The sequence below is a fragment of the Saimiri boliviensis genome, chromosome 5, assembly GCF_048565385.1.
Source record: "Saimiri boliviensis isolate mSaiBol1 chromosome 5, mSaiBol1.pri, whole genome shotgun sequence".
In the NCBI taxonomy this organism is placed as follows: domain Eukaryota; kingdom Metazoa; phylum Chordata; class Mammalia; order Primates; family Cebidae; genus Saimiri; species Saimiri boliviensis.
In genome coordinates this window covers 35,607,748-35,631,051 of record NC_133453.1, presented here as the reverse complement: position 1 = coordinate 35,631,051, position 23,304 = coordinate 35,607,748, and the positions used below count along the sequence as shown (strand labels likewise).

The following is a 23,304-nucleotide window of genomic DNA, read 5'->3' as shown; positions in this document are numbered from 1 at the left end:
AGGAAGGTTTGAATCTGGGTGAGAAGAGGGTGAAATGCTTATTGAGCATAGGAAATAAGAAAGACCTTTTCAAGAAGTCCTTGAACATGCATTTTTCATGGACTAAGATGGCTTGTAAATGCAGTTCTCCATCAAATAGTTATAAAAAAATTCTTTAACACACTTTTGCCTTTTTTTTTCCTAAACGTACTACCAAACTAAGCACACCTATGAATCAGTGTGCTTTTCTTTTCTTTTTTCTCTTTCTTTTCCTTTTCCTGTTCTTTCTTCCCTGTGTATGACACAGCTATGCAATTGGTTTGTGGATTCCAAATTTTCTTCAGCGTATTTTCATCCTGAAGATTTTCATAGTGAAGACCAGCGGAGAAGTATGCTTGTACTGGCATGAATGAAATGCAAAAATTAACAATTGCTTTAATAATCTGACTTTTTATCTTTACCCTCTCTAAACCAAACCTTGGCTTTTGTATAGCTTTGCATCAATGTATATTGGACATTTACCAGAGCCAAATTTGATTGAAATGTATTTCAGCCAGCAAAATGAAAGTGGTTAAGGTAGAAATGCTTGGTAGTTGCTGAATTACAGGACTTTTAAGTTTTTTCTATTTACTGGCTTTAGGTGATGATTTGGAGTTGCAAATGAAGCCCTGGTATTATATAAATCTCCATTTTGACAGACCTGGATTCTAAATATTTGAGAAGATGGTGTAGTTTAAATAGAGATTCAATGTAAGAAGGATGTTTATAATACCTTTGATCATACATTTTATGATTTGGCATGATCTGAAGCAGATCTTGTGAAAATTGCTGTGTTTTTCAGTTTCTTCACCCTTTCAGTAATAAAAATTACTTTGGTGTATCTAAGTACTGGGCTTGAGCAAATTTAATATATTTAATGATATAGGAAAACTAGGGGAAATTTAGCTGTAACTGGATATGGGAAAGAATCCAATTATAAATAGAAATTATGATTATAAACATGTTTATATTAGTCTTGTATTTGAAAAAAATTTTCCAGTCTTTTCAACACTTTTGAAATGTGTTATTTGAATATGAGAAAGAAGAAACAGTAAAAGAAGGGTTGCAGAACTACCTTGTTGAACTTCTGAACTTCTATGGCTCTGAAGATTTTTAAGCAGCCTTTACTTGAACATAGTTGTGTAGGGAGAGGTACACCCACTGGTGTTAGCTTTATGTTGAAAGATAAGCAGAGAAGATGAAAGGTTGATCTTGACATCAGTAGTTATTTTTAATTTTGATACCTCGATGAGGTGGATGAATTTGTTTGGTCCACTCAAATCTCACAAATGAAACGGAATTCTCTTTCTACCCCCTATCACCTCTGCCTTTTTAAAAAGCTCACAGCTGCCCTGGCACAGTGGTTCATGCCTGTAATCCCATGAGTTTCGGAGGCCTAGGTAGGCAGATCACGAGTTCAAGAGATTGAGACCATCCTGGCCAACATGGTGAAACCCCATTTTTACTAAAAATACAAAACTTAGCTGGGTATGGTGGCATGTGCCTTTAATCCCAGCTACTTAGGAGGTTGAGGCAGGAGAATAGCTTGAACCCGGAAGTTGGAGGTTGTAGTGAGCTGAGATCTCACCAGAATGAGGCTCAGTGTAAAAAGGAAAAAAAAAAAAAAGAAAAGCTCACAACTGTCTTTTGACACCTGGTATCAGGTTGAATGAACATTTTATACATTTCTACCAAAAATAAGCAATAAAACCAAACACAAACTCCAGCAGGTATAGGATATAATTTCTAAGAATTTTATTATAAAAATTTCACTGATCTTTTAATATCTAAATCATAATATGGAGGAATCTTAACAAGGAACTCTAACTGTGATTATTAGCAATGAGAAGAAAAGAAAATACCCAAGAAAAGATAATAGAAAACTAAAAAAGAAATAGGGGTATAGAGGGAAGGTTTTGGTTTTATTTTAGGTATACTTCATGCCATAGATTTGTTTCTCAAAAGTTATACAGAAATCAGTATGTTAAGAAAGTATAAAAGTGTGTCTACTATGAGAGTGCTTCTCAACGGAAGCTTTCCAAGAAAACATTTGGTGAAATGAATACCTCTTAATTGATTGTTGGGGAATATATATATATATATATTCATTTGGAGTTTGCCTGCCTGTTTGGTGCATTGTGACATTTTATGCTTGGAATGGACCTTAAAAATCTTCTTATCTCCAACATAAAGAAAATAAAAGTGAGGGCCAGGAGATGATGTGTCTGGTCATCAGGCAAAGCAATTATAGAACTTATATTAGAATCTGTGTCTCTATATTAGACCAGAATTAAGTTACTGGATCTTCATCTTCACTTGTTTTAAATTTATTTTTATTAAACCTATGAAAACCATTCAGCATCTCTTGCAGACACACCAGATGAAGAGAAGGTGTGGCAACCCATGATTATATTGATTCTCAATGGGGTTTAGCCTCTGCAGCACCTAATCCACAGCTGCGTGATCTCTGTAAAAACAGTCTACTGAAAGTTGTAGACTTTTAGTGCATTTAACAAAGTTCAGAGCTGTTTAAACTCAGTCCAGTTTTATCCCATAGGCATCCAGGTAATTTATCCGCATGGCTTAGTGTGTGTTTGTGAATGTGCCTGTGAAACCTGTGTGCATGCCCTCCATAAGCCGAGGATTTGAGCAAGTCATTTAATGTTAATGATTTTACCTGCTCCCAGGATTAACAAGGGACTAGTTAGTAGAATATTTATGATCTAATTAATTGTATTCCAGAAAGTTTTTTTTTTATTTTAAAGGTGCAATTATTAGAGCATAATCTCTAGAATAATGAAAAACTTGATAGTCTATATAAATAATTTCTGTTTCATAATATGATATCTTTTCCTTACACTGTTTGCCTAAAATCAGCAACCAAGAGACATTACAAGGTAAATACAGTTACAGTGCTTGCTTTTGAAACTAAATATTAGGAGATGGGGGTCCCAAGTAATTTTGGTTATTTGACCTTCAGTTTCTTCTTCGACAAAATAGTAATCTTTTTGCCTTGCAAATTCAGGTATGAAATTGGAATAGGAATGCCAAGAAATCTGCTAGATTGTTCTGGATATACATCTAGTTATATGTAAAATAGTTTGAGATCTTTGAAAGAATACTAAAGTATATATAAGACATTATTACAGGTTTTTGTTGCTTTCATTAAAAAAGAATCCATAACATAAATGATAAGGCCAGCATTCATTAAGTCAGCAAGTATTTATTGTGATGCACAGAAAGAACACTGAATTGAGTATCAAGAATCCTAGATTCTGGCTTTGTCACTAATGCAACACGGAAGAAGAGACCAGTCATTTCAGCTTTCCGCGTCTGAGTTTCCTTACCTGTAAAATGGATGAACTCGCTTTGTTCATCAACACTGTTCTTCCTGTCTTAGTGAATATTTTTTAGGATTTTTCCCAAGTCTCAGATCTGTACTATTAAGGCAGTGGTTTTTGAAGTATGGCTCCTGGAATAGCAGCATCAGATACTTGTATGCCCTCCAGCCTCACGCTAGACCTACTGCAGCAGAACTTCAAGGATTGGGTGTGGGACCCAGCAATCTGGGTTTTCATAAGACTCCAGGTGGTTCTTCTGATCCATGTTAAGGTTTGAGAACCACTATTAGAATCAACACAAAAATGAATAAACTCAGTTCCTCTTAAGCAGGTTTTAATTTAGCACTTTTATGTATCTAATTGTCATGCCAATATCTAGTTGTATAGGTATAAAATCCAGTGACTTGTGTGTGTGCAGTGACTTATAGGCATATTAATTGCTAAGACTGAATCTTTTAGGGATGGTATCTTTGAAGTCAACTGAGAGACTTCCAATGGCAAGGCATTGCCAAAGGCATACAAAATATATATTAGGTGAAGTTTGAAAATAACAGTATTTAACAATCAAATTGCATGTTAATTTCATGTGCTTATCAAATGCAGTTTGTTTTACTTTAGCACAGATATTTTTGTTCTGAAAAGTAAAAACAAATATTCTGGAATTATGCCCAGAATTTTAATTTTAAAATTTACATTATGTTTATGTATGAGCACCAAGCACATAACCTGATGTTCAGATCCTCTCTGTATTATGTTTCTATTACTCTCACTCTAACATTCATGTGCAATTTCAAAAGAAATTGTAGTTGAGTTTTCAGAATGCAAATCTTGTTTTTAAATGCACCTGAGTTTTGGAAACATAATTCAGTTGCAGTTACATTTTATCAGCAAGTGGTTTCAAATGTGGCTAAAATTCATTGAGGGGGGAAAAATTACGACCATTTATGATCACCTATAAGTCAGAGGGAGATACCTATTAATAGACGGGACATCTATTTTAGTTCTCATCTGAGAGATGAAAAACTGAGCAATAAAACTACTTTTAATTTCATTTTGTAGCTTGAGTAGACCAGGGAAATTCAATGAGAACTTGGGAATGCAATGAGCATTTTATTCCAAAATATATATATATGTATATATATATCAAGAGTGTTAAGTTTCTTTGGACATGTATAACCAAGTGATGCTTCATAATGAATATACGTTTTTATGTGAAATCAGTGACTGGTGCTAACTGTGAAACATGCAACGATATCCTGGTGCGGATGCCATGATCACCCCTGGAGAGACTGTTTACCATCTTGGTGCCTGGCCCTTTTCATCCAGCCTGTGAGAACTTGGAGTTGTTAAAGCTAGTGCTAACCAAATGTAAACACCTTTACTTTCCAGCTGTTGCTAATTGGTTTGGGAATAATTATGGACGTGTTGATTTTAAAGCTAAAAATAGTGCGGTGATGTTTAAATCCAACTCATTTTGGCTGTCAGAAATGCTCCCGTGATCCTGAAAGTGTTGCTAAAAACGTTCGCTTTAAAAAAAAAAAAAATGGTAGTAATTATACTTGTCTGTTGTGAGAGCCACATATGATCTGCTTGCTGCCTGCTCTGATGAAAGTGGTAAAGGGCAAACTTAAAGGTCGCTGACCAGTTGGCAAGAGACAATCTCCTACTGAACTTTATTTTAGAAAGCAAAGACTTGTTAGGTGGGCAAAAGTAGAGACAAAATAAATTTTGAAATAGCTCTATACCTTGTATTTCATACAGCTGATTACATCCTTCTATGTTAACATTAAAAATGGAAATTTTGATAATTATATTAATAAAAGTAATAATAGAGCGTCCTTCCAAAACTGTTATGTTTTCTAGAGGCGAGTCTGAGGATTTGAAATCACATAATTACTGTTTCTCAAACCCGAAGCCAAAGAACTATGGCCGCTGTTTGGCATCAATTGTTTATACCTCTGGTTCTTCATAATTAGGGTTATTTTTGTGCCTTCTCTTCCAAATTCAAACGCCATCTTACAGATTTTCTCAAAGTCATTTACATGGGAATGAGGAAAAAACTAGTGTCATTTTTAGACATGTGCAATTGCATGACTCTTCATTTTACCATGTAATTTAGTGAAGGAAAAGCTTCAGTATTCTTAAAATATTGTTTGTCAATTATTTTGTAGTTTTTGGAAAAAATAATTTTATGTACCCTGTTAAAAGCTGCCATTGTCAATAAGTATTGCAACACTGCACAGAGATAGTGTTGCTGAAGTCAATTTGAAATTGGTTTTATGTCCTTATAAGATGCCCTAAGCATCTGTCTGCCTGGCCATCTTCATAGAATATCAAAGAATTCTGTTAGTGCAATATATGGAAATGATCTTGGCAAGTGACAAACACTGCTCATTAGTTGAGATGATAAACTATAGTTACTACCCCCTTTTGATAGGGACGGCAAGGCAAAGTGTTTTTGATGTTATCTTAATAATAATGGGACTCCTGTCTTAGAGATATAAGTCTGTGAATGTGGATTCTTTTTAAAGTCTGTGGTTATTGACATGATTTCTACAAATGTGTAGTCAGTTCAGAATTATCCTTGAGCAGATTATGACATTGTAATAGTCCCAGTATTGCTTTCAAATTGTAATTGACATTTCCATATACTCAGAGAATTAAGCATGTTGTTGACATAAATAGAACCTTTACTTATATTCTAACTGGAACTAGATGAAAAACTCATTTTTTAACCTTACGTAATGTTGATTTGAGCAAGAAAGTGTGTTATTTTTCTACCTTGTTAGGGATCAACAAAAATGCTCCATTGGGAGTATGGTTCAGAGGCAACAATAACTATATAAAACTTTGTAGCAAATATCACAGTTTTTTTTTTCTTTGACACCCTGAGGATACATTCCATACAGAATTAGAAAACTAAAAAGAATATTCATTTTAATTAACTGCCACTGTGAACTGTTCGTGGATTGAGAGACTTTATGATGCATAGATGATGATACTCTCCAAATTGATCTATATATTCAATGTCATCCCTAGCAAAAAACAACTGTTTTTTTGTAGATATTAACAAACTGATTCTAAAATTAATATGGAAATGCAAGAGACCCAGCATATCCAAAGCAATCTTGAAAAATAAGAATGAATTTGGAAGAATCATGCATCCTGATTTCAAAATTTAGTACAAAGCTGCAATAATTGACTGTGTCATACTGACATAGAATAAACATGTATAGATCAATGAATAAAATACAATCGAGGATCCAGAAGTAAACCCTTACATTTTTGGTAAATTTATTTTCTATAAAGGGTGTCGAGGCAATTCAATGAATAAAAAATAGCCTTTTCAATAAATGATACTAGCACAACTAGATATTCATAAGCAAAGAATGAATTTGAACTCCTTCCTCACACAATATGCAGAAATCAAATCAAAATGATTATAGGCCTAAATGTGAGAGCTAACATTGTATAAAATTCTTAGAATATGACAAAGCTGTAAATCTTTGTGAACTTGTATTAGGCAGTATTTCTTAAATACAACACCAAAAAACACAGGCAACAAAAGAATGAATAAATTGGACTTCGATAAAACAAAAAAACTTGGTGGTTTAAAGGACACATCCAGAAAGTGAAGACAATCCAAAGAATGGGAACACATATTTGCAAATCATATATTGAGTAAGAAATTTGTGTATGGAATATTTAAAGGACTCTTTACAGGTCAATAATAAAAAGACAAATAGACATTTCTCCAAAGAAGATACACAAATGGCCAACAATCACAGGGAAAGAAGCTCAACATCATTAGTCATTACAGAAATGCAAATCAAAACTATAGTGACATATCACCTGGTACCCATTGGGATGAATAAAATAAATTAAAATTTTAAGAATGGAAATAAGTAGTGACAAGTATGGAGATGTTAGAACCCTCATATATTGCTGGAATGGCAAATTATTTCGACATGTGGGAAATAGTGTAGCAGCTCCTGAAAACGTTAAACATGTAGTTACCATATGACCAACAATTCCCCTCCACAGTATATGCCTAAGAGAACTGAAAGCATATGTTCACATGAGAACTTGTACCTAAATGTTCATATCAACATTATTCATAATAGGGAAGAGTGGAGACAACCCAAATGCTCACCAGCTGATGAATGGATAAACTAAATGTGGTATATCCATAAAGTGGAATATTGTTGGGCCATAAAATGGAATAAAATACTGATGCATGCCACAACATGGCTGAGCTTTTGAAAACATTATTCAAAGTGAAAGAAGCCACATGTTTTATGATTCCGTTTATATAAAGTGTCTGAAATAGGCAAATCCTTTGAGACCGAAATTAGATTAATTATTGACAGGGCCTGTTGGGGAAGGGAAGGATTAGTAATGACTGCTAATGGGCTTGGAGTTTATTTTTAGGGTAATAAAAAAATGTTCTAACATTAGATGGTGATGGTTACAAAACCCTGAATATACTGAAAACCACTTAATTGTACTATTTAAAATAGTGACTCTTATGTAAATTATATATCAGTAAAGCTGCTGTAAGAAATAAAAATGGTCTTAAACCAGTCCATTAGATGATTGTGGCTGCAGCCCCATAGATATGGGGCTGCAAACTCACAAGAGATCCAGCCCGAGAACTGCCACTAAGCTTCTTCTAAATCTCTGACTCACAGAAACTATGAGAGATAATAAATGTTTATTTTTTTAATCTATTAAGTTATGGGATAATTTATTATACAACATTAGAAAATTAATACAATGAACTCCTGGTGTTATGTGCTTGATATATAGAGAGCCAGACACAAATTCATTCCTGTGTAAGAGAGACAGATAAGAAAGTTAATGATTTTGGCAAAAAATGAGGTCATCAAATATCCTGACATACATGATAATCACAGGTTCAGATATTATGTTAAATTTTTCTACCTAAGTATTTTTGTAACCTGCCCAACACTGTCTCCATTTATCTGTAAGCATATATCAAGCCCTTCGTAATATGAATGTTTGAATGCTTTCAAAAACATTCATCTTTTAAGATTTGATACCTTAAACCATCAAGTGTTTTTTAACCTTATGGAAATTCTTTTCTTATCTATATTAAGAGGAGAAAAATAATGTAAAAATCTAGCATAGACCAAGTCTTTCACAAAACTACCAACCCCTGCATGAAATGTTGCTACTCAATCTCAAAGCGAGAGACTTTTTTTTTTTACTCAGTTCACTACAACAAAGTGCTTCTGTTGCATGCAGTTGTGTCTTATTTTCTTTAAGATACTAACCTAATTTAAGCTCATATGTTGTCTTACTTTGTTGGAATAATGGATTTGGATGCATTAATGCTGTTTATAGGTGTGGATTTTTGCTAGCAGGTCTTTCTGTATCTGGTTTGTTGCTTTGATGAAACCAGAGTCCATGTCTAACAATAATTTTTTTTGACTCTGCTTTTGAAGAGAGGGATATCCACAGGATTATTCCCTGTCAGAGAACAACTCTGAGGCCTAATGTCTTCCATAAGGAAGCAGCAGCAGCATCAGGCACTCTTTCTACAATCCATCCTGTCCTCTGCTTCTCTGGGTAACATCCAATAGAACTTTACCACTGTCTGGAGTGCAGGATCTCTCTGACCCTCTAACGTTCTAACCTTTCTGTAGTGGGAGCCTGTTTACGATTTTAGAAATTAAATGGGCAATTTGAGTTTTTCTCTGGGAAGATTATCCTCAGAATCAAATTTTATGACAAAGTAAGAATTCTGGATTTCTTCTTCCTGTAGTGTTTCTGCCTCACTTTGACAGAGGTGACCTTGCCAGGCAACGATTTTTCATGGATTTTGCTTTCTTTATATTTTAATGTCGTGAGGGGCAAGCCAGTATAGTACCTCAAGGCTAATATATCACCACCTGTCACTAGATCCTCCTCTTTGGTATTCTTTTCCTTCCTGGTTTAAAACAGTCCCAAAAGCCTATGGCTGAGTAGCAGGAAGTTAAATGAAGTATTCCAAAGCTCTTAACATATTGCCTTGTGTGGATGACCCATTTGAGCATTTCCGAAACCAAATAGGAGAGAACAGAACATTGAAAACACTGAAAAGATTAACACCTGCTTCCAGTTTTCAAAGAAAAATTAAAGCATAATGTATATATCCAGCATAAAGCCATTTACTCTCCCATATTGAGATATTTTATTCAAATTTTCAATTCAATATGCATAGCATCACATGCTTGCGATTCTGTTTTACTCTAGGATTCCACGCAGAACTTGGAAGACAGAGAAGTTATGAATGGTGAACAGACAGAACTAGTTACATCGCCAAAAACTAAGGACACATTGAGGTATTCTCTTCATGCAAATACAAATATCTGATTTATTTCTATTTGATGGGTTTTTTTAATGGTTTATAAGTGTTCTTATTTTATACAAGAAAGATCAGGATAAGTAGAATTGTCGAGTGAAACATGTTCCAAATCTAACAGTTAGTTCTTCTTTTCTAGTGTTTTCTTCATATGAGAACTTACAGACAAACATATATACAAATGATCCTTAAGCCATCCAATACTCCTGTGTACACAGGATTTCTTACTTTTTTCTCTCCTCAAATAGCAGTTTCAAATGAACATTTCAGAGGTCATTGTTATGGTTTTACTTTGGCTTTAGCTCTTTGAAAGTTCCAAATCCTAGCCACTAGACCACCAGGGAACCTTAACTTAGCTCTTTGAGTACTACTTTGTATTGTGTTTTAACAGCCTTACAATATCTCACTTGGTGATGTAAAATGAACCCTGTCCATTAACCAGGATTTTTCACGTTCTTAATGAAGGCAACTTATTTGCTTCCATGTTTCTCAGTACTTTCTTTGCTTTGCACTGATTTCCAGTTCAGCTTTAGGTAGTGCCTGGGTTCAGATCCCAGCTATGCCTCTTTACTAGTCCTATGAGCTTAGACAAGTTACTTATTTTTCTTTCCCTTAGTTTCTGGTCTGTAGAATGGAAATATTATTAGAACCTTATTCAGAGGGTTACTATGAGTATTAAATGAGTTAATATATGGAGAATATTTTGCAGTGTTGGGATTAGGATAAATCCTGTGAGTATTTGCTGCTACTTCTACTGTCATTAATATCATATCATCTCTATTATTATTCGAATCATTTTGTTTAGGGCATTTCAAATTTGGCATAAGGAAAATAATTTGGTATTTAATAGATGGTTACTTCAGCATTAGGTAAAGCTGCTGAAGTTTATAATTATTCATTCAGTCAACATAATCCTTTCATTGAGTCCAGTTAGTAATTGGTACCAAACAATTAGCATGAAATTAGCTTTCTAAAAACATAGGTGATCATCTTTTGTCACATGCTTTACTGTGTGGATTCTCCTCAAACTTATTTATAGCCACATGATCATAGTTACTTTTTATTTAGATTGTTTATTTGATTGATGAGCTGCATAGCATTAAAAATTTGATACAGGCCGGGTGCGGTGGCTCAAGCCTGTAATCCCAGCACTTTGGGAGGCCGAGGCGGGTGGATCACAAGGTCGAGGGATCGAGACCATCCTGGTCAATATGGTGAAACCCCGTCTCTACTAAAAATGCAAAAAATTAGCTGGGCATGGTGGCACGTGCCTGTAATCCCAGCTACTCAGGAGGCTGAGGCAGGAGAATTGCCTGAACCCAGGAGGTGGAGGTTGCGGTGAGCCGAGATGCGCCATTGCACTCCAGCCTGGGTAACAAGAGCGAAACTCCGTCTCAAAAAAAAAAAAAAAAAATTGATACAAACCAGGCTAGATGGTGCATGCCTGTCATCCCAGCTACTTGAGAGGCCAATTCAGAGGATCACTTGAGTGCAGGAGTTTGAGTCCATCCTGCAACACAGGGAGACCCACCCAATCTCAAAAAAAAAAAAGAAAAAAAAAGGAGGGGCTATGGGGCAAGGAGTCACAGAAAATATTCAAAGTGCTGCCTTTTCAGAAACTTAATAAGATTGTTTCTGGAGGTAGACATCATGAGTGTAATGCTCTTATTTCATTTGGCTTTAATTTCACTTATTTCAACGTTAGCTTTTGAAAAGATTGTTAATATCTTGGCCAGATTCTGTGTGAATAGCATCATAGAGTCAACAATGATTTGGCTTATGACAATATGAACAAATTAGCTAAGCTTTCTTCAGCTAGAGGGAATTGGGAGAAATCGTGTGTAGGAACTTAAAACTATATATGTTATTTAGTTAAAACATGTATATGTTTACATGTATAATTTTATTATCAGAACAGGCTTTTCACATGAGTTTTCTTATCACTTTTAATAGGATAAAGAACTGCAATTCAGAGCAACTAAGTGACAGCCACAGACTTAATTGACACCCACCACTCTTGTCTGCAAAGCCACTGTTTCAAACATTCCTGTTGTGTGTGTGTTCCCTCATGCCTTGGTGTTCTATTTCATGCTACGTGACCGAGGCTAGGAAACTTCTCTTCTAAAAGGCAGCTAAAATCAGTTTTATGTCAAATTCAGAAAGTAGAGTGAGTGCAGTGCCCAGCACTTTAAGACCCTGGAGTGGGAAAGGATGATAACAATCTTAACATCACTGAATGCATGCGGGAAAGCTTGGAGGTTACAGTTCTAAGAAAGGACACTGATTCTAGCTGGTATGAGATGAAAAAACAGTTGAAGTGAAATTAGGAAGCCAATTATAGCTGAGTCACATGGTCCATATGCTCCTGGAGCAGAGAGAATCTCATATCCCACAGGGCTTGGCCCACGCAGGACTTTGGGCACACATCCACGTAGAAGCTAAGTAAATTATTTGCAGTCTATCTCAAAATGTTTTGAAACTTATTTAATTTCCGGAATCACTGCTTGAGCTTTTGTTACCTCTCAGCTATACCATTATGATAACCTAGTAACTTCTTTGTCAGATATCAGTTTCTCCTAATTCTAATTGACCCCACATATTACTGTTGGATATAGTTTTTTTAAACCACAGCATTTATCAAACCATTCCTTAGTTCCAGACCTTTTGAATTTAGGTAAGTCCTGGGTTTGAGCACTAGCTCTGCTATTTACCACCTGTTCAACTTTGGACAAATTACATTACTTCTTTAACATGTATCTCCATAGGAAAATGGGTGTCATGGTCACATAGGTTATTGTGAAAATTAAATGAGATATAGTACAGACAACTGACTTAGCACAATGCTAAATGAAAGGCTGGATAAACATTAATTGCTATTCCCATTATCGTTGTCATTTTTATACAGATTGTAGTTTATTGTAACTGTCTCTCATTCTCCCAAGCAAGACTATTAAGACTATGAATCCTCCAAAGGATTCCTGATACCTAATACAGGTCTTAGAATATAATAGGGACCTATTTGTTGAGCAAATAACTGAATGGATACAATACATTGCTCCATAAATCATAAGCATAACAATTAATTGCTCGCCCATTATTAACACATCTTTATTTAAAGAAAAATAACATTTAAAAGACATTCTCCAAATAGTCTTAAAATATGCATCTCTTATGAAGCACCACTCACCTTACTTTGATCTTAAAAGACAATGAAACAAGAGGTTTGGTGATTTTTTTTTTTTAAGAATTATACTTTGAGCTTCTCTTTAAATAGCAAGCCATTTGTGCAAAAGACCTCCACCTCATCTCTAATTCCTATCTCATTTCTGACTCTGCCTTATCACTCCACTCCTACTCCCCAAATAAGCCTTCTTCCAGACTTGCCTTTTGTTTCATGCTTAAACTGCCAGCACACTTTATCCTATCCTCTGCTGTGTCCACGGTATCTGTTCATTGGTCAAACTGTGTACAGAGCACATCTCATAAAATGTGGGACATTTCCCCATGTTTTGATGCTTTATCCTGTAGTCATTACTCAAGCCTCTATTACTCGATTAATTGCAGCTAGATTATTGCAATAATTTACTAATTTCTGCCCCAAGTACCAATCTCTCCCTTGTTGTTCCCTTTTCCAATTGATCCCACTTATCACTACATAAATATTTCTAAACGGTAGCATTTATCACACTGTTCCCTAATTCTAGAACCTGTAGTGACTTAATTTTCTGCAAATTAAGTACACATTTGCCAACCAGAAATTTAACACACCAATCTGAGATTTAATCTCAAACTAATGGTTTAATCTGTCTCCTATACACAGCACCTTTTTCTTCCCTTTCATCCCTTCTTCCTCTTCTTATTCTTTCTCCCACCTTTCTCCCTCCCTCCCTCTAATGTTACAGCCAATTATGTTCACAAACTAGCCTCCTTCAATATCTCCATCTGTTTGACTTTCTCTCCTGTGCATGCCTGCTCCATCCCCTCACCTACCTTTTCTAAAGGAAGACCCATTTATCTTTCTTCAGGAAGAGAATCCTAATCTCAGCTTCCCTTCCTAAGCCTGCACCCTCCTTTTCTGAAACACATCACAAGGTCCCTCCACTTTGAAACTGCACTTTGGTTAAATGGTTAAGAACTCTGCTCTGGAGTGCAATAAGTCCCTATTTGAGTCTTGATGACTCTACTTTATAGGAATGATATGATGTTGGACAAATTATTAAACTCTCTAAGCATAAGTTTACTTCTAAAATGGATGTAAGATGAATGTTTACTTCATAGATTTAATATCAGCACATGACATAATGCCCAGAAGAAAGTTGGCACACTGCCTCCCAAGTAAGAGCTTACATTCACTGAGGATCTACTACTGTGACCTATTGCCTTCTATTTTTTTAATTACCTGTCTCAACACTCCCCTTAGATTATAAACTCCTAAAGCATCAATTTGTCCTTGTTCTTTCCATGTGGAACTTCCCCAATGAAACAACTCAATTAATATTTGTTGAATTCAAGGAAAATAAGTGGATCTCATCACCAACAACAAAGTCTTTGATAGATTTGTATTCAGTATGTTTGCATACTCAAGATGTTTCACCATCAAGTAGAGTTCAAGGTTCTCTGCAGACTCTTCCTGGAGGTTTCCCTCTGTAGTTCGTCTGTCATACCATTGCTTGCCACAGATCTGTGGATCCGTCCTTGCAGAAAATAAGCTAACACCCACCCATGTGCTGCAGCCCTTTGTCTTCTCTCTGCATGTTGGCAATCTGATTGCAAAGAAAACATGTTCTTCAATCCTGTGGTATTTAAGGCTTTTTAAGAAAGTCTTACTGAGGAAATCAATAGAAAAAAAATTGGGAAAGTTTGATATAGATTATTCTTTTAGTCTATAAGCTTGTTTCCTTAGAAAGTTCTAATAATCATACTAACAGCAGGTAGCTGTTGAACCCTTTGTAAATACCAGATAGGACATGTGTAATGTATAGGTGTTATGATCTTTATGTTTCTTATGAAAGCCAACCACTCTAATAGGGAAATGCCTAATTTATTTACTTAGTTAGGTTTTTTTTCTTTTCTTTTCTTTTCTTTTCTTTTCTTTTTTTTTGAGACCGAGTTTCACTCTTTCAACCAGGGTGGAGTTAAGTGGTGCGAACTGGGCTCACTGCCATCTCCGCCTCCCGGGTTCAAGCGATTCTCATGCCTCAACCTCCCGCTCCCTGTCCTCATTCTCATCTCTTCCATAGCTCAACAAGTGACCTACCACTGAGTTCAGTAATCTTAATGTTAAAAATACTGTCCATTTACCTGGTGTAAAGAAATGAGACTTACAAGCAAACATCTGCATCTTCTGGTTTACATTTGTCCCTCAAGCTTGAAGTCCTTCTTCTGGATGGAAACCAAATGAAGCCTCTCACATCTATCTCTAGCAGAGTTGCCATTCATAATGGCGGTCACATTTTTAGACCACTGATTCTGCAGCTTCACCGATAGTTTTGTCTAAATCTCAGATCAGTAGCAGCTGGTTCCAGTTTTATCAATTGGATCTTAGAGCATTTTGCTAGTTTAATACTAGTTGAACTAATGCTTTGTAACTATCTGCTTCTTTTAGTATGCCTTAGGAAGTTATATAAAGATAGCTATTTTGATCTTAGTAAAATCTTCCCACTTGTCGTTTATGTATAACCAAACCATTTTTCAATCCCACACAGTTCATTTATTTATTAGTAACTGTCAACCACTTTTTCTTTCTACTCCCAGAATATTCTTTCTACCTCCTTTTCTACATTTTTTATTCAAAATCAACCTTCTAGCTTATTTTCTGTCTATTACACTGTCCTCTAAAACATAAAGTGCCATGTCCTGCTTACTCGTCCCTGAATTGTGCTCTAGAGTTCATCTAAACAAATAGCATTAATAGCCTATTTTCACATCTTTGTAAAATCTCACTTTATGAGTTATCTATTCAAATAGTTGTGTCCAGTCCTACTTGCTGTGTTTCTCTTCCATGAAGGGGGTATATATAGAGATTTCTGCAGAACAAAGCTCCATCAAGTATTTCTAATACTGGGGGTTGTTTTTCTTTTAAAATAAATAAAAATACCTGAACTTGTCCATGAGGCATTCTTTTTCAAAGGCTCTCCTTTCTATCTTGAAACAAATAGTGGGTAACATTTTATAAAGAACACGAAGAGACATGGTCTATGTAAAATTATATTGAATTATATTGCTTATTTTTATTAAATAGATCTAATTTTCTGTAAGTGCTTATATATTATAGTAAAAAAATCAAAAGTGTTTTAGGCTTTTTTTTCTGGGATAGTACTATTTTTGTGATAATAATATAAAGGTTATAAATAATCCTTCTAGCCACAAAATTGCAAGCATCATGTGTAATGATAGAATGAAACTTTATTCTGCTACATTGAAAGGAGAATCTCATAAAATGGAAATCAACTTTTAAAGCTCCATTCTCATGAAATTTTTAAGTATTTTTAAAAGATTAGCTACTTAAATACATTTTGGTTTCTTCAGTAAATGTTAAAACACATTACTAATGATTACTAAAGAGTAGGTATCAGTATGATACATATAATTTACTGGGTCTTATAGAAGGGATTTTGAGTGGGAGTAAAGAAATATTTGTGAAATAGAAAAAACATGAGAATTCATAAAAGTTATCCTAAAAATTATTAATCTGAAATCTTGAAGTCTGTAACAGACCAAACACATTCCAAAAGCCTCTATCTATTACATATGGATGCTATCTCTTAGCATGTGGATACTTGATACATTTATTAGGAAAGATTTGTGTTGATCTTCTTTCAGTGCATAACTATAAAAATACTTTATAAAGGTAAAGTTAATAATTTTCAGTGGTTAAGCAAAATTTGAATCTCTGTTTATAAAAGTCTTTTAAAATGTATTGTAAACCTAGGATGCAAATGCTTTGGGTTTAGACTTCCTCAGATGGCAAAAAATGCACTATAAATCTGTTATATTTTGTAAATTTATTACCTTTTAGTCTATTAAAAGCCATACAAGTTTTTCTGCCCACCAAGCATTTTATATTCAGGCCTTATAATGCAGTCCTATATATAACAGTCCATACACATATATTTACATAAATGTTCATACCTTCACATATATAGAGGTGAATGATTTAATACTATATTATCACCCTAAGATTTGTTTCATTTTTAGCTTTTATTCTAAGCCTCTGACATAATCTGCTTGACTGAACAAGTTTTACATATATCAGCAATATCTGGACAAAACTCATTTGAAATTTATTACCAGATTTGAAATTTCATCATATTCTGCAAATGCTGAAAACCGTTGTATTCTTTTTTGCATTTCTTAATGATAATAGGCTTGTAAAGAAAACACATTAAAAATAAACTTAATCCACTGGTGAGAATATATTTAATGTATTTGTTTTAGATTGCTGATAATTTAGAGAATACTTCATGCAGAGTAAATTCATCATGGATTTTGCTTAATGCTGGTCTCAACTTTCCAGCAAGAAGCTAACATTTCTCCGTTTTCAATTTGGAGCAGAAAGCATTTGTAGCAGCGGTAGCTCTTAATTTGATATCTAGTTTCAGGTCATTTTCATGTAAATAGAAAACAATGAAGACCTGCATACAATTTCCATAACATGGATGTTTGCTTCCACATTATTATTTTTTTCTGGCAATTATTTTTTTCTCTCTGGGATTAAAGGAGCCAGTAATTGTTCACAGTTATTATTTTTCATCTTTATGAAAACTTGTTGGTTCCACTCTTTATTACTCAAAAGCTCCCAGTACCTTTTTTATTTCAGTCATACACACAATCCATTAATGTTTCTAGCTCATCCTTTCCTTAATCTGGGGTAGGTTAGGCAGGTCAGGCTTTCTATTTCTTTCTATAATACATTTTCTTCAGGCTTTGCAACCTCTTTTTCTACCTTTAAAAAAAATAGGATGTGAAAATTCGGAATTGTTCCATTGAATGTAACTGCCACCTAATTGAAAAGCAAGTTTGAGTTTTGATTTATATTGCTTTGAACATGCCCGTATGTGTTACCAACTGCGGCTTCACAGCCATTATAACATGTAATTCTGTGCTTTTTCCAATAAATATTTTATTTCGTTCTTCCTCTATTCCAGGGAAGAAGCCTACTTTATGCTTAAGTGTCAGTGTGTTTTCTCCTGTGTTTTGTATGATCTGTACATTAATTTTCAAGTGTGTTTCAATTGGGAAAATTTTTATTTTTGTGTATCTCTTTTAAAATATGTTGATTTATGCAGATTAAGTTAAGTAGGAAGTTATTTTTGTAGGTAGTCATTTCCATTTGTTCCTCTTCTAGGAGTAAAAGTAAGAAATCAGATAGCCTTTTAAACATTTTGTTCTCTGAATCTTCTGAATAAAACAGTAAATTATGTACTCTTTTGACTTAGTCTCTGTTGTTGAAGTTATATTAGTTGATACAATCCTGAGCAGTGTCTGTGTGTGTGTTTTAGATGTGTCTCATTTGTTTTTTAGTAGATACTCATTTGTGCTCCTGTTTTTTTCTGCCCTAGTGATATGACAAGAACAGTAGAGATTTCTGGGGAAGGAGGCCCATTGGGAATACATGTAGTGCCCTTCTTTTCATCTCTAAGTGGAAGGTAAGATGTTTTTCTCATTTCAGAAGCTCATTGCTAATGAAAACCCTGATTTGAGCTCCTTTTTCCCCAAATGTTTTTCAGAAGGGGATTAAATGTAAATTCTATTATTTACATGGATGCCTCAAGACATACTTGTTTTGGCCACTTAAGTGTTGGAAACAAAATCATTGACTTTAGGATATAATGGGGAGAAAAATCAACCACAGTTTCTCCATTTACAATTAATTATGAAATACTTTCTTAAAGTATCCTTGTCAGTGACACATAGTAAACAGAATCCTTGGCAAAGATGTTAACATACTGTTAAACAAATGTTGCAACTGACTTTTTTTTTAATATTCCAGAATACGCTTCAACAAGTGAGTATAGTAATTCCAAATTGATATATCCTGTTATTCTTCAATTATGTAGCATTTAGAATAATATATATTCTAACATTTTAAGTAGCCATATCTGAGGCTGTGTATTTAGGATGGCTTTATAGAAGCAAAATGTCATCATGCTATATTTTCCTACAACATAATTTAGTTCAATTAAAAATAATTTACCATATCCTTTTGTATATTTTAAGACATTATGTTGCTAAATCCACACTGATAAAAATGGCATTGTAGATTGTGTCAACACTTCTTGAAATTTACATCTATTTAACTGGATTTAAAACTTGTTGTCTTGGTAGAAATTAAAGTGTGTACTTCAGTGTTAATATTAGCACTATTAAAACAATTGTAGAGAAGTGGTTTAGATATTATGTCACTTTGTAATAAGATGATCACATTTTGTGCTAGATTGATATTGACACGGGTTGTCAGAAACTTAAAAGAAAATCAGTTTTTACTCACATGACATGATTTTAGTTAATTCACTAAATTTATTTTCCTAAACACAGCATTGAAAAGGGAGAATTCTTTATTTTAGTTTAGGATATCAATGTTGAGACAAGTCAATTGATTTTCCCAAGGTCACACAAAATCCAGATCTCCTAACTTCTCACTTCATTGCTTTTTCAAGAACTCAAATTTTCCCAAAGGTTATATAGTATTAATTTAGGGGTTCTGAATATTTATTCGATTCAGTCTGCCCTATAGCAAAGAGAACAGATTTAGTCATGGTATTTTGGTTGGCATCATATTCAGCAGGTAGCCATCTGCTACCTGTAATTGCAAAGTCATCACCTCTTTTTTTTTTTTTTTTTTTTCAAATAACATCTGATGCCAAGCTCTCACTGGAATGAGTGTTCCAAAAAAGAAATGAATCAAAAAGCCTGCGGCTCTTATTGTCTCATTTTCTGTATGTGTTAATAAGTGCATTTATAAATGTTATGGGTTATGGCATAGGACAAACTGAGGTTGTTTTTGATAGATAGGGTGAATATTTACTCAGTTGTCAGGAGAAATTTTAATGACTTTTGGCAGAAGTATACTGATAGAGCTTTGTGAACTACCAGAGCTGTTAAAATACCAGCTTCTTTAGTTTAATGAAGCTGGGATAGAACACAAGATCTTCCCAATTTCCCAAAATGAGAAAATATACAGTGTGACAGTTGCTATACTTCATTTTCAGTAGTTCAGAAAACAAGCTGACCCTATAGACCAGAAATCACATTCTCTCATTTCACACAAGGGAAATACGCTAAGCTTTATTGATTTCCTCCCTTCTCCTTCCTGGTTCTGATTCCTAGCACAAGCCTTGTAGAATAGTGGAAAGAGTATTGGACTTGGTTTCAGAACAATTGGATTTGAATCCCAGTGTTCTTTTTTATAACATTGAGCAAGTCCCCTAAACTTCTCCTTTGTGAGTACCTACTTTACATCAAGGTTATGGGGATTAAATAACATTAAAAATGTGAAAGTTCCTTGTAAAACACATAATGTATGAATGTGTAAATCATCAGTATGATGATTATTTTGGCTAAAACCAGAAAGCCTGATTCAGAAATGCAGTTTTTTTTTATAAGTTCATGGTTGACTGTTCAGTAACTTGGTGAAATAGTTCTATTATTATTATATATTTTTTTGCTATCCACCAGTATTACAGAAAGGAAATTTAATTAAAAACATTAAAAATACTATGGAAGTAGAGACATGAGCCAATAAAAGTTAAGAAGTAATGAGTACAGCCTGAAACAGCACACTTAACTCAACCCATGTGTCTAGATGCAACTGCATATAGAGCATGTCAGACAAGTGTCTGACTTCATAGTGCCATATGGTTTCACTGTGTGAGCACAGGGGCTTCGTTAAGGTCATAGTGGTATACTTTGCTCTTAATTTCCTTCCATTTATTGGTTTGTGCCATTATTTTAAATTAGAATTTACATTTTTTTTTACTAAGATTACTGTAATTGGTTTTGCCTCCAATGTATTTTTTTATTTTTTTTTTTCCTTTACAAAAATGTTTCCACACCTGTTGTTGAATAAGAAGCCTAATAGAAGTTAGATCATCCTTAGCAAATTATAGTGGCTGCTCTGCTAGATAAAGCTTCAGTGAATTCATGAGATACCATCACAGAGGGGTGCTTAATGCTGCTTGTATTGAGGGCCATTGGCTTTCCCAGTAAAAACAAAACAAACATACAAAAAACCCCAAAGTTCTTGCAACTAAAAACTACTTAATTTTATTCATATTCTTAAAATCATTGTGTTTTTTTGTGAATTAAAAACATGAAATCTAATTCATTTCAGTACCAATAGAATAATATTCCTCAGTTTCATAGGGAAAACAGCTAACATGAGAGAGAAAGAGAAAGGATGGATGAAGGCTGATAAAGACTGTGAGAAGAGATGTTCGAACAAAAATGCTAAGCTGGTAGAGTCACTGAAGCTGTGTGACATTGAGAAAAGAACAGGAAGAGGGCAAGGAGAAGATGCTACTTCCTAAAATGATTATTAGAAGATCAAGAAGCATTGTTACCCCTCTAATTCTGTGAGGCTATGGATTTCAACATTCTTTATCATTGCTCATTAATGCAAATTAACTGGTTAGTCTTGGCCTATAACTCCTCTACAGCACTAATCTTTAAATTCTGTGAGTCTGTCCCAGATGAGACAGCTACCACAGCTCACCAGTTTAGGGCAAAGAGGATAATGAGATATTGTTTTCTGAGCCTTCTCATAGTGATCTGGATGAAATCAAACTGGAAGGAATCTATCCCTTCCGTGGAGTAGAGAGGGCAGAAGTGGTTTGTTGTCAGGGACCAAACTAATAAAATCAGTCAGTTTTACATTTTACCAAAATTACTTCTGACACATGGGTTTTACAGTTGGGCTTATTCTGTCAATAAATTTTTCATGGAAAGTTAGATTATTTAGATCAGTGAGGTTCACATAGCATACTCCAGCTGTAATATGCCAGCTAAATTGCAACCCAGTGGCCTGAAAGAATTAATTCATCTCCCAAAATGTGAAATTAAATCCTAGGGAGTAACATTACATGACTGATGATGTACTGAATTAAATTAAAGGAAGACTTGAATGCTTGTTAAAAAAAATATCACTTACATAAACAAGTTTATAACCACAAGGGAGTCTCCTAATGGATCAAGTTATTGTGAATCCACCCTAACAAAAATTCAGAATGTGAACTCTTAGGATGCTGTTTAATTTAGGGAAAACCCCACAATTTTGGTCTGTTTTTAAGGTGTCAAATAGTTCAATTTTTAATACTGTGTTTCAAGATTAAAGTCATACAGTATATGATGAATTTGGCAACCTACTAGAACTAGGAAATCACAAGACATCACCATGTACTTGTGCCTATGGCCCTGAGCCTTCCCTGCAGTAGATGGCATGACTGTGCTGTTCTCTCTCTTGCAGCAGCCTGCTGTATTCATTTAATATTTTTGAAGTAGAGACCCAACTGTCACTGTCATGCCTGTTGGTGTCTTGAGATGATGGGAGCTCATTAAGGGGGCAGAGGCTCAACTCCATGGCCACTCCAAACAGGAGGACTGTTTTCTCTGATACTTGGATTATAGATTGCCCTTTTCTATGGCTGACCCTGTTATTTACACATAAAATGTGCTCATGTTTTATTTAGATTTGAAATTTAATGCAAAGGTACTTTGTCATAGTACGCGTGGTTTTATACAAAGAGAGTGACAAAGTAGAAAAACCAGAGGATTGATAAAGTGGAGATTACAGTTTCTCCAAACCTAGCAAACTCCTCTTGCAGGACATATCTATCTTTTTTACTCTGGGACACAGCTAAGCTCTGTCACGTCACAAGGAGAAGGGAATTCTCACAAATAAGAAATAATGAAAATATGTATAAGTTAAGATCCATTTCTTAGGGTTTTTGGATTAGTTTTGGCTTATATATGTAATAGCATTGTGTATATATTTACAGACACACACATGCGCATGCACACACACACACATTTTAATTCTTATGGCTACAGTTTTCTCTCTTCTTTCTTTTTCTTCCAACCCACCTGATTCTAAGCTACGGCCACAAAAATCCAGAATCCCCTTGGTATCCTCTCTAATTTAGCCTCTTCTTGGTTGAAATTTCAGACAACTCTTCCCAAAGCCTGCCTTTATCATGCCGCTTCCCTGCTCAGAAGCTGCGAGTGCTGGATGCCCCTCTCCAGGTCCATCAGATTAAGTTCATTAGCTGTTTGTTCAAAGCCCCTGTGTGTGGCGCTAGTCTCCCATCCAGTTAGCTCTCAAATCTTTGAAGGCTCTAGGCTTGTTGATGTCGCTAGTTTTTGGACTTCAGCTTTATTCCAAATGTATACTGAAGTTACCTGGTCCTGGTCCTGTGGCTTTGTCTCATACTCCATCCTGAGCACACAGAAAACAGCACACACATACTTGATTTGGTAGCACTAACAAATGTGATCCAGCTTCCTTCTAAACTGAGTAACACGATCTGAGCTTAAATGTTTGTTTGCATCTTAAAATGCAAATTATTGGAATAGGTGGTAAGA

General features: G+C 34.8%; 1 protein-coding gene across 5 annotated transcripts in view; it reads left to right on the top strand.

Annotated features, from left to right (window-relative positions):
• The window catches only part of PARD3B (par-3 family cell polarity regulator beta), a 1,103,682-nt gene that overhangs the window by 545,463 nt on the left and 534,915 nt on the right, over window positions 1–23,304 (top strand). For all 5 annotated transcript variants that reach the window (XM_074399193.1, XM_003925625.4, XM_074399194.1 and 2 more), the window contains exons 5-6: window positions 9,618–9,706; window positions 18,288–18,374. In XM_074399193.1, the coding sequence (XP_074255294.1) occupies window positions 9,618–9,706; window positions 18,288–18,374 (176 nt within the window). The remainder of the gene's footprint in view (window positions 1–9,617; window positions 9,707–18,287; window positions 18,375–23,304) is intronic.